The sequence below is a fragment of a genome, unplaced genomic scaffold, assembly GCF_019419815.1.
Source record: "Pyrus x bretschneideri cultivar Hongxiangsu unplaced genomic scaffold, Pyrus_bretschneideri_v1 Contig14, whole genome shotgun sequence".
NCBI lineage: Eukaryota > Viridiplantae > Streptophyta > Magnoliopsida > Rosales > Rosaceae > Pyrus > Pyrus x bretschneideri.
Window position 1 is genome coordinate 1,724,051 of NW_025999435.1, and position 12,119 is coordinate 1,736,169.

A 12,119-nucleotide genomic window follows, 5' to 3' on the forward strand; every position below is an offset into this window, starting at 1 on the left:
GTTCAAGTGGGTGAAAGACGCATGTCCATGCCTGTGGGAAATGGGAGGGCACAAGCATTTACTAGTTTTAGCTTGTTGTGGAGACCATAAAACAAGAGGGTTTTTAGACGTTTGTTGTTGCCTTGTCTCTCTCTGACACCTCTCTATCCCTACCACTGGACCATTGCACATTTCAGACCTTGAGCCTGGGGATACAAGGCAAACAGGTAGGCCTCATACACTAGCCAGTGGTTAAACCCAACTGGAAAAGAAATACACATCTTCTTTCATCTCTCTCTTTTTTTTTTTTTTTTTTTTTTTTCAATAATTAATTGTTTTGGCATGTACCCTTGTTTATTAAGCGTGCGTTAGTTGCATTGGATTATTTCGGACTGGCCTAACTTTAGGGAATAAGTTGGATTATCTTAGAATAGACTAACCTGGACTAACTTCAGGGATTAAGTTGGACTGACTTAGAATAGACCAACCTGGACTAACTTAGTAAAGCGTTTGATGCAGTATCAGACAACAAGCAAGATAATAAAATTTATTTATTATTTTCTTTTTTTTCCTTTCCTTATTCTAGAACACTCTCTCCCTCTCGCAAAACCTCTCTCTCTACCCTCTCCCTCTTTTCCCGTCCAACTCCCTCTTCCTCTTCTCACAAATTACAAAACACAAATCCCAAATTTCACAACTTTCTCACAAATCGTAAATTTCACAACTTTCTCACAAATCCCAAATTTCACAATTTCTTCGCAATTTCACAATTGAAATCAAAATCGCCGCCAGGTCTCCCGTACTAGCGACGACGCACTCGAATTTATAGTACCCAATGGCGCCAACAACAAAAGCCCCAATGGTAATTGGGAATTTGGTAATAGTTTTGAGATAAAGATAAAGACTCTAACCACCAGGGTAATCCACCACTTGTTGTTTTTAGCGGTTTAAAAGTATTAGTTTTGAGAAAGTTGAAGCCATCGAAAGTTAACAAGCCAAATATGTTCGCCGATTTATTTGCAACTTGTTGGCTTTGTGTTACAACTAAAAGTCTGTAGATTTTGCATTTGTTTGACACTCTAAGATGAATTAGCCTATCACAATTACCAGAACAAAGTCTAACAGATTTCAAACTCAAAGATGACAGATACTTGGCTCATCGAAATTGGAAAGGAATTCCTCAAAATAGTTTGTGGTGGAGCCACTAATCTTCATACTTATGATTGGAATCGTTTGGATTAAAAACATTATATAAAAATTATCTCTTAAAAAAATTAATTGAAATTAAAGTCAATTAGTCAATCAACTGTAGCAAACAAATTGAGGGTTTGTAATATATTAAACTATCCTTTTATAGAGAAGTTCTTTACATGGTGATTTATAACAGAAATTTTCTTAATCAACCATGAACAGTTTTTTGTGTAGAAATTTCTCCACAATATTGTGGAGCCAAAATCACCTCAAAAGTTTGGTTTAATGTTAAAAAAACTTGGTTTAAAAAAAAAAAAAAAAAAAGGAAATATGCTAAGAAGACTCTCAAACTGGAATTCTGTATGAATTCTCTGCCAACTCACAGTCTAACGTGAATTCTCGTGTTAACATTATAAAATATGTGTAAAAAACATGAGGCGACAAAAAATCTGTTAAAAATCACATTTTCGAAAGACTCCCCTTAACATTTCTCAAAAAGTAATCAGTAGCATGTCAATCTCTTGAGGCCATGGGATGTTGGGGTAGAGTAATGCTATTTAATATTCTTTCATTAAATTGAGATGACCATAAAACAAATATAAAATAAAATAAATAAATAAATAAAAACACAAACACATGCATCATTCCCAACCATTTTTCATAAAATGGAAACAATCAATTAGAAGGAGAGAAGAGGACTGTCTGGAAATAAAAGTTTTGCACTGCCCTACAGGTGGGTAGACAAGGTGTGGTTTTTGTCTAAAATCAAAGTCTAATCCACAATATTTTTCTTGTGAAATATTAGTTTCACAGTCTCTTCAATCACTTCTTTTGAATGAAAAAATACAAATGATACTGACAAAAAAGGAATCCTTGAAACTCAGTTTCAACGTTTTCAATCAACTGAATGGCAAGTTCTCCCAACCCTTCAGTTAATCTCAAACTTGTAAAATGAACAAACTAATCTCCATTAATTTGTCTTTACCCGTAAAAGATCTTAAGTTTGAATTTAATGAATACCAAGTATAATAATATCATCGTATTAAAAAACATCAATCAATTCCTTTCCTTCTAAGCAATAATCTGTGCTATCTATCTCATTGCAATTATAAGCCCAACAAGCTGTCATCAGAATCATCACCTTCATTGTTGAGTCACTCAGCCAACCCTGATAAGGTTTTGGTACAAATATAATTGGCATTGGCATGCATGGAAAGGAGAAAGAGAGTTTTAATGAAACACTTACGGTAATGTTCACTTTTAACGAAAAATCATATTTTTATCTTTTTCTAGTACTATTCACTAAATCCTTATTTGTTATTTTTCAGTAAAACTAAAGTTTTTTGGAAACACGGCTCAGTACATTAAATGTTATAATACAAGTGGTTACTACTTATATTATGACACTTAATGTATTGGACCGTATTATCGGCACACTAAAAATCTCTCGATGTAAAGGTGAAAAATAGTGCTTAAAGAAAGGCTCAATGGCCATGGTTGGTGGTGTAAAATGATAGTTTCCAACTGGCCACCGCCACTGTTGATCCCCAACCCTAACCCCACATCAAAGGTCATATACCATCCAAAGTTAAAGATTAATGCTTCCTGAGGTGAAGGAAAGAGACATAAAGAGTACTCATGCCTAAAGAGTAGGAAGACTTATAATTTTCGGGTGCAACGGTAACACTATATTTGCTATTTTACTAAAAAATAACACGCTATTACTACATAAAGATCAACAATATATAGAGATTGACAGTGTTCTTATCAATTAAATTCTCTTGAGGAGAAAGAAAGAGACATAAAGGGTACTCATGGTCTAAACAAAAGAAAAACGAAGGATAGAGACCTAAAGAGTAGAAGGACTTATAATTTTCGTGTGTGACCATAATACTTATATCTACTATTTACTGAAAATTAATACGCTCTAATAGTATAGAGATTAATAATGTATTTATCAATTAAATTCTTATTATGATTCGAGTGAATTGGAAGACTAAGATGATGAACCACAACAAGTGGTCCAATAAAAAAGTTCGAACAACAGCTCCTTAAAGAAAAAAAACACAGGAGGTCCTGGGTTCAATAAGTTGTGAATTTGCTTGATTGTGGCCACAAGTAGGGTGGAATTCCCAACTAACCTCTTCCAGGCACAAAAGGAGTGAATAACTATGATTCGGCACCAGTTGTCCCCCTTTTAATCATGTATAAGATAAAATTGAGTGTATTAAGTTATAACCCCACAAAACAAACACATTACACCTGTCTTTCCAAATCAAACTTCCCTACCAAAGTTGTGAGGACCCATTACTCTCACTATCACTAGGGTCAGTTAGTTGGGAGTTCTTCCTAATTTAGTTGATATTTTGGACCACTGAGCAGTAAAATTTGTTCTCCATGACTGATCTTCGCTTACATCTTACCACCTGTTAAATCATAACTAAAATGAATGGGATCATGTGTGTAAAATCTAAATCAATACAAGTGACTGATTTGAACACAAAGCAAAACATGGAGTGTTTGATAGGAATTGCAATTATCTCAGATGGGTTGGCTTGGCTGGGGCCCAATCAAGAAGGCAGGTCTCAATATTCCTTTTCTTTTCCTTTTTTTAGGGTTTTTTTTTTTTTTTTTTTTGGTATAATCTTAGAAAATTTTATCGAACATGCCTTCGTACAGTCTGGTATGAACTTGAAGATTGAAGACGGTTCATTAGGGTACGCATGGGAACTACATAAGTGATGGGTTTGAACCGCACGTCATCTCTCCCATTTAACCAACAATATTTGATTACGTAAGACGTGATAAAGGAACCAATCAAGAATTACGTTTAAAGATGACTTTTAAGCATCAACGATCATAGCCTATGTTTGAGCCATATGATTATAAGGATCATTATCTCTTGGAAGTCTTGTCTTATCAGGCTCTTCTAGGTTGATTTCGTCCGTAAGCCCTTCCGGGCTCGCAGAGTCTTTCTTGGGTGCCTTGATTTATGTGATTCCATCACGTGAGGCGTGGAGAGTACCCTAGCCTGCCAGAAGTATCTACCATACAATGCATGATTTACGATGAAACATCCCCTCTCGTATATAATGTTAACCCACACGAGAATTAAGTGCTACCCAAACCCTAAGAGCAACTCCTAATCAACTAAGTCTGCCTTCGTACACAATTAATGTCATCCCCCCTAGGACCAGTACATATTAGTTACCATAAAACAATCATTAAATAATAAATTAGTTTCCAAGTCATTTGATAACATTAGTTAGGCTGGTTTGGTATTGCTATGCTTTGAAAAAAAATTGATTTTGCTATGCTATGAGAATAAGCTTATTTTTGTTGCTTCACGTATTCAGTTTTTTTTTTAATTCAAAACTGTGAAAATAAACTATTTTTTAGTATTTACCAAACATATTTTTAGCTCAATTTTTTTTAACATTCACTTTTTATAAAAGTATTGCAGTACCAAACCAGTAATTTTTGCTAAATAGTTTGAGAAATACTTGACTAGTATTCAACACCAACTTAATTAATAGGATTCAAAGACTTCAAGCGGCACAATATCGAACTCGCTCGCCACCTGTCTAAATTATTGCAAGGACTTCGCGATCGTTTGTACCATAAAGAAGTCTTTGCCTTAATTCTCTGACGGGAAATAATATTCCCACATTCTTTTTATCTTTTTGCATATTCTTATTTATTTTTATTTATTAATTCTCATTTTATTGGTTTATTTTAAAATTATATATGAATAAGATTATGTAGGAAGAGAAAACGGAAATGTGAAATTTACTTTCTTTCTTTCTGTGAATTGTCACCATCACAAATAAGTGTTGTCCACATTCTTTTGAATCGAACTTGAGATTTTCTACAACTAAATATAGACAACTACCGCTAAACCAAACTCTAGTTGGTTGGAAGAAAAATCAGTTTGAGAGATAAATCTAACAGGCAAATCACCCACCCCTTAAAATCTAGTAGGTTAAATCATTTTAAGCATTTTTTTTTGTTTCTTTCACAAAGCAATAGAAATTTCTACTCAAAACTGTTAGTTAACGATTTATAGAACTTCGTGTTTATGATCAGAACCGTTCATACTATAATTTACTCTATAAAGATCGTCCCAACGAAAAATCAATTAAACTAAGTTTGTTTAGTCATCGAATTGTATAAAAACATACAAACACAATTGGTAAAAACATTACAAACCTTGTATGTATTTACTACAATAAATTGATTAAATGACTTAGTTTTAATTCATTTTCTACAGAGATAATCTTTATTGTGTAATTCATAATATAAACGGTTTTAATCATAAATAGAAAACTCTATAATTTAAACACAGAATTTTGAGTAGTCAAACATTGTCCTGTTTTGTTGAAAAATGTGAAGGTTACTCCAAACCTTACCTGGACAGCAATGACCAAGACTGGTTAATTGAATCATTTGTTTGGATGTCACTGTCAATTGTTCGTGTCAGTCAATGTGAGATCGATCAATGTGAATGAAAATACAGGCTTCGTATTAGTTTGAAAACATTTTAGCAAAAGTGATATACCCTTAATTAAGGAGGTGCATCGATAGATCCCTACCAAACTTTTGGCTACAAAATCCTCCACCTCCACCGTCACTTATGATAGGATTGAGCGAGGTCATGATAAGATAGAATTCGTTAATCCATGATCTTGAACCCCACTATTGTTATACGACAGTTTATCTTTTGTAGAACGCAGAGCTGAAAAGACTCATAAAAATATTTCAACTTCTTTTTTACTATCATCTTATAATTCATCAATACTAAAAATCGAACTTCAGTGTAGCACTTGATAGACTTAGTTTTTTCGCTTATATGAACGGTAAATCAATGAATGCTGCATGGATTAACGGATTCCATAAGAAGACAAGTAAGAATTTTTAATTTAAAAGAAAATTGATATTTTACTTTTAAAAGATAAATGCAAAAATGATCTACATGACAGCAATTTGGCGTCTATACAAATAAAATCAAGTCCTTTATGTGTCATATAAAAACTGACACATAGAGTAAATGATGTAATAATTTGTAACTTTAAAAGGGTAATGTACGTAATCGAGCATTTTACTACTATTGTTTTTCTTTTAAAAAAAAGATCAGTTGATGATTTCGTCGTTCATCTTTTCAGAAGCTAAAAAACCTACAGATGTATTTTATCCTCTTTGTGGCCACCATCGTATGATTTATCACGTCATGAATCAAACTCAATACGTGTCTTATAAAATACTAGTCCGAAATTCGTCTCGCTACTACTATTGTTAAGGTTACTTATTAGGTAAATAATGGCTGGGTTTTAGTAGACAAAGAGCATATTGGATATATCTTTTGCAAATGTTTGGAAACTAGATTTTCCACAGACAGGATTTGATTTTTTTATTTCCCTTCAAAAAGATGACTAGCTGGTGACGAAAACTCGAAATCAAGATAATTCAAACGACGACAGCCTTTGATGGAAAGTTGCTTTTATCGTTGGAGGGTATCAATCGACGTCCCAAGTTCGTCTTCTTTATTCCTTTTTTCTTTCCACTTGTTTATCCATTTAGATTTTCTTTCCATAATTTTCTAAAGTTGTTCGGATTGTAAAGTTCTCTGTGATTCCTCGGCCAAGTCAGACCTTCACTGCTGCCAACCTGGGCCACTGGTGTTCCTTAATTTCATTGCTAATTAAAAAATAATCAAACTTTTGAACAAAAATGAAATAAAATAAAATAAAATAAATAAACATTTAGGAATTAAGAAAATAACAGTCTACTTGATTGGTTTGATTTTCTGGGCAGTGAATTCCAAAGCTCTCAAAGGACTTTATGCTGCAGCTAAGAAATACATTAATTTATTTATCTTATGGTTGGATTAAGAACATTTTCTGCCATCAAACTTTTAGGGTCTGGGTTTAATTTTCCCACTTTACACTCTAATCTTTTAATATTTAACCAATTTTACTTTATACCTTATCTTAGGCTAATCGTCTAGTTAACCGTTATTATTATTAAGAGAAAAGAAATAGTTCGAAACTATTATAATAATTTAAGAAGCGAGGAGAAGAATCATCAGGGAGTGACCTAGTGGTTGGGAACAAATTTCATGCCCATATTTCACGTGCGACGTCTTAGGTTTGATTCTTAACACTAGTGAATCATACGATAGTGGCTAGAAAAGGCTGAAATGCCTTTGTGAGTCTTCAAGGCTCTGAAAATGTGGACTGCTGTGGCAAAACCACCAGCTAATCGTCTTTTTAAAAGAAAGAAAAAATGTAGGGAAGGTAAGTTTCTAACCTGGAATGCCTCCTATTTCACTAAAATATTAGACCACATGCAAACGTTAACTGCTAATGTGATAGCAAGAGAATCACCCGCAAAGTCACTTAAAACAGAATGAGTCTCACGTATCGTATTGTCATGTTAGGACTAAACGATTAATTAGACAATATACCTTAAGACAAAAAATAATTCATAATCATGAGTTGGACTTAAGACAGCATCTGTCCCTACTTAACAGCTGTTAGGCCACAAGTTACGCAATTTAAGTAATTTTAACAATCATAATAAGATTATTATATAACAATTCCGTTAAAATTGTGGCCCCCGTCATCAAATTATCTGCTTTCCAGTTTCCAGCACACAAATGAAAGCAACCCTGAGAGAGAAGGTGGGTAGGGGCAAAAGCAAGACAGAGAGATCAGGCATTCTCCAATCCTATTGGTTGTTGAAATGGTGGTTCCAAGCCCTTGCTTTTTCACTTTTCATTTGTCAATCCATTTTCCCATCAACCAAACAGGGCATAAGATTCTCCCAACAAAAAGAAAATTACAACAACAAAGAATTTACACACAAAATAACATGAACTAAGAAACATAATGATAAATGATTTCTGCACACTATGTTTTTTCTTGTGCGCACTTCTTCCGCTTGTTTTTGTTTGTTAATTCTTCTTTGAGTATTCAATTAACGGCTGAAAATAAACAGAAATGTGCAGAGAGAGAGAGAAAATGCGTCTCGGAAATCACTTCCCGAACATTATAACAAATATGATTAATAATATTTATCAAATGGTAAGTTTTTACCCCTCCAACACTCATGCTACCATGCTACATAATCTGAAAAATTGTTCTTATGGAATTGTTGCAATTAGTACTAGAATTTACATTAAAGTGGAATTCTCCAAAAGAATGAGTTGCTGAATCAATCTGCCAATCATGTTGAAAAGAAGAAACTGTTATTTTCCTCCAGGGGCTAAAGATCCACTCAAACTGGAACTGCTCTGTATATACAGTTATTTCTGTTGATTAAAGCTCTACTTTCATCCGAGCTGAAGCCCCTGAGCCTGCAGATAACACAAATGATGGATTAAACGTTGAAACATTCGATCCCGACAATTTGACGATTGCAGGTTATCTTATAAAAGTTTACTTTATTACCATGAAAACTCTCCTGCTGAATCTGGCCAAAACCCATCTGCACCACGCTTTGGAGGTCATCCTCGAACAATGTTGGCATCTGGAATATGAATTTTTTTGAGTAAGCCTTGAGAAAACGAAAGCGAAGTAAAACTATTTCATAAAGGTTAACCGAGCCAAGTTTTTCGGTTAATTACTTGAGATGCTGCTTCACCAAATCTGTCAAAAGCAGGCAATTGCATGCCGTGACTTTGACGCAGTGCGGAATTTAGAGGGTTTGCTGGAAATTGTGTGTCTGTCGCACTAGAGATGCTGCTGCTATGTAAAGGCGGCAGTTGCTGGGGCTGGTATCCGAAAGGGAATGAAGGCACAGAAGAATCTAACTGGTACAGCGCATTTTGTAAAGATCCACGAGACTGAATGATCTGAAATTTGCGTTGGAATATATAAAGTTAACGTTCGTAACTACTGGCAAATGCATCAGGATTCGGGATCAATGTCATGTAACAAAGTAGTTGAAAAATCGGTAACTTACATCCTTTGACAGAAGAGCCTCCATGTTCAAATCCATCCTCGGATTCACAGTTGACAACTTCATAGAAAGAAACTGAGCCAACAAAAATTCAACCAACACAAATTAGCAACAAAACTATGTGTTGCGATCGCAAAGTAGGAAAGGTTGAACAGCTGAGACAATCTGAATTTACCTCAACCTGGCACTGCAACGACTGCACATAGTTTATAATTTCATCTAGCATCACTGCTTTCCCGGTCACCTGACAATTTTTTTTATTCATTGTCTAATTTAGTACTAATTCTCATTGTTTTCGACATCAGTTTCAGAACGAGTAATTAAATCACTTAATTAACTCAAATATGAATAATTTAGGTACCTTGTTGCAACCAGGAACAAGATCTTGAAGAAACTTCATCCTTTCGCTAATTTTCTCTCTTCGAACCTGACCAGGTAACGATGATAAACAAGATTTAGCAACAAAAACTTTAATCCAAAACCAAATTCCAAAACAAAAAAAAAAAAACACAAATCCACAGAACAGAGCATTGAATTTAAACATACCCTTTCTGCAAGACTATGGCTATCAGTAGCTTGACCCCTTCTGGCTCTGACATGGATGTAGTCCTTTGGAGCCTCAGGAGTCTCTGAATTGGCCTTTGTCTTTGCCTTTGAAGTTTCCTTTTCTTTCCCAGAAGCTTCATCATTTTTGCTTTTCTTGGCATTTGGTTCTTCTTTTTCTGCCACATCCTGCAGAAAAGTAGATTCACTCATTATTTTTACAGTTTTACAAACAATTCTCTACAGAAATTGAAAAACAAAACTAAAAACTTTGGGTAAAAAATTGGACAATTGGTGACAGAATTTAAAGTAATTACCTTGGCATCTTTAACAGAGGGAGATGAAGAGGAAGCTTTGGCTTTTCCTCTTGCAGCAGATTTTCTTTTCCTTGAATTGGTAACAATTTCAGCTTTCACACTCAAATCGCCACCTGGGATCTGCTGAGAAACTGATGATCCCTCCCTGGAATCACCCAACTCACCATTTTCCGGCGTGGAGGCCCTTGAAAACCGGCTGATGAACTTCTTATCAGGAGCTGAATTCCCATCAAGGGGAGAGCTTTTGTTGGTTTCTTGAGCAGCAAGTTGAGATCCAGCAGCAACTTTCAGTGATTGGTTGCTGGAAACTCTTGAAAGCTTGCCAGAGTCAATCCTTGCCATTGATCTGTAGGCCAATTCAGCTTCATTCAAGTTGAATTGGCCACCAAAATTGCCACCACCACCACCACCGAAGCAGGAAAATCTTGCAGCCCTCTCAACAAATCCAGGGTCTGCCTGAAATTGAGCCAAATTTTCAATTGGCAGACTGCCTCTCTGTGAAGAGTTCAATGGGGTGCTATAACATGAAGTGTTAGTACTACTATTGTTGTAGTTGCTAGAAATGTATGAGTGCGGAGATATTTCTCCTGAATTGGAAATGCTTCCTAATCTTCCAATTAGTTCTCTAATCATATCTCCTCCCTCGCCGCCGTTCCCCGCGGCGGCGATGGGGGAAGAGACAATGGAGCTCAAGGCAGACTCAAAAGGATCGGTCTGATCCAAGGAATTGTCCCAATTGGCATTAAAAAGTGAATTGGGAAGTTGCTGGGGAGCACAATTGAGCTCATTGGACTGCATTTCCATGGAAAACCCTGAAGGGTTCCAGGTTGGTTTGGCTAGGCTGCCCTTTTCCATGGAATCAAGGAGGGTTATGGAGCTGAATCCAAGAAAAAAGTGAAGATCCAGGTGAGAAGGTAGGGAGTGGGAAAGAAAACCCAGAAATTTCTTGGGAAAATCTTCAAGTGGGTGGCTTTGTTTGAGTACAAATAAGGAAGGAGAGAGGTTGGAACTGTGGTTGCTGCTATCAGAAGGACAGGATATGATGAAGGTGATGTGGTGTCCTTGTTTGTCACTCAAAATGTGGAGGAAAAAGCGAAAGGAAAGCTTAAAAGAAGGTGGGGAGCGAGTGAAAAGAGAGCAAACAGAGAGAAAGAGAGAGAGAGAGTGGGAGGGAGGGGGAGAGAGACGAGGAAAGTGGAGATGAAGCAAGGCACATAAAAGAAAGGAAATTTCTGTTTGACCTTTCAAACATTTAGTAAAACAATGAGATATTTATAATCATTTTATTTATCATTTTTCTAGTCCATACGTATGTGATGAAATTATGCTAATGTCTAAACGGAAATTGACATCTTTATACAAGTTTGCGGGATAGGGAACGAGCGTGAGGAATCGGCCAATAACCATGTATTTATAGTATTTATACGATGTATTTATACTTACAACAATGTATCAGTCGGTGGACCGTTGAATGGGTGGGAATGCAATGCCATCAGGACCTCACTCAAGTCTCAACGAAAGAGAAAGGTCTGAATATTTTCATTTTTATTTTTTGTTTTTCTATTTTTATTATTTTTGACCTAAACAGTTTGATAATTTTTTTTTTTTTTTGATCTAAACAGTTTGATAATTTTTTTCAAACTTGTGATCTATAAGTCAAGACCGTTTGAAATCATACTTTTACAGTCCAAAACATAACTTGTTAAATGTCAATAAAACCTCATTTATCAGGTGCAAAACTAAAAGTATATGGTAGAATAACATTGTAGAAGTGTATTTTGATAGACGATGTTGTTAGACTATTAATCTAACAATTGATCATATTAGTTTTTTTTTTTTTTCAAAAGATGTAGAGTCTTAATTAGTGGCGGAGCCACTAAGGAAACATAATGGTTTTTGGCCTATCCTGTCTTTTTTTGCTAGTATAACAAATATTGTTGTTACATATCAGTCTAATACCTTAAAATTCAAGTGTGTTCTCAATCCAAATTTTGTTCCGTTCTAGGCCAAACCTCTTTTCTCTCTGTCCCTTTTATTGCGGTGCAGTCTTCACTTCCCCTCCTTATTTCAACTTTTCTTTGGCTTTAAGTTATATATATTTTTAAATTCTTGCTTCTTTTTACATCATAT

General features: G+C 35.2%; 1 protein-coding gene across 2 annotated transcripts; it reads right to left on the reverse strand.

The window, feature by feature from the left end:
• Positions 1–8,190: 8,190 nt before the first annotated feature.
• Positions 8,191–11,229, reverse strand: LOC103960363 (transcription factor bHLH62). 2 transcript variants are annotated; one of them, XM_048579665.1, is made up of 8 exons: positions 9,990–11,229; positions 9,676–9,861; positions 9,491–9,556; positions 9,305–9,373; positions 9,133–9,204; positions 8,795–9,013; positions 8,619–8,697; positions 8,191–8,524 (listed from the first exon to the last, which is right to left on the reverse strand). In XM_048579665.1, exons 1-8 carry the CDS (start codon positions 10,842–10,844, stop codon positions 8,487–8,489), a joined length of 1,584 nt encoding a protein of 527 aa, XP_048435622.1. In that variant the 5' UTR covers positions 10,845–11,229; the 3' UTR covers positions 8,191–8,486. The 2 variants fall into 2 exon arrangements, with proteins under 2 accessions (XP_048435622.1, XP_048435621.1); XM_048579664.1 differs by having other exon boundaries at positions 8,795–9,022; positions 9,990–11,226.
• Between the last annotated feature and the right edge of the window lie 890 nt (positions 11,230–12,119).

Bases quoted from the DNA above. Each gene is read 5' to 3' on its own strand.
- LOC103960363 (XM_048579664.1), bottom strand. From the start codon at position 10,844: ATGGAAAAGGGCAGCCTAGCCAAACCAACCTGGAACCCTTCAGGGTTT. The intron at 9,205-9,304 runs GTAAATTCAGAT...TTGTTGGCTCAG, and splicing joins CGTTGCAGTGCCAGGTTGAG to TTTCTTTCTATGAAGTTGTC. The intron at 9,023-9,132 runs GTAAGTTACCGA...CGCAAATTTCAG, and splicing joins AGGCTCTTCTGTCAAAGGAT to ATCATTCAGTCTCGTGGATC.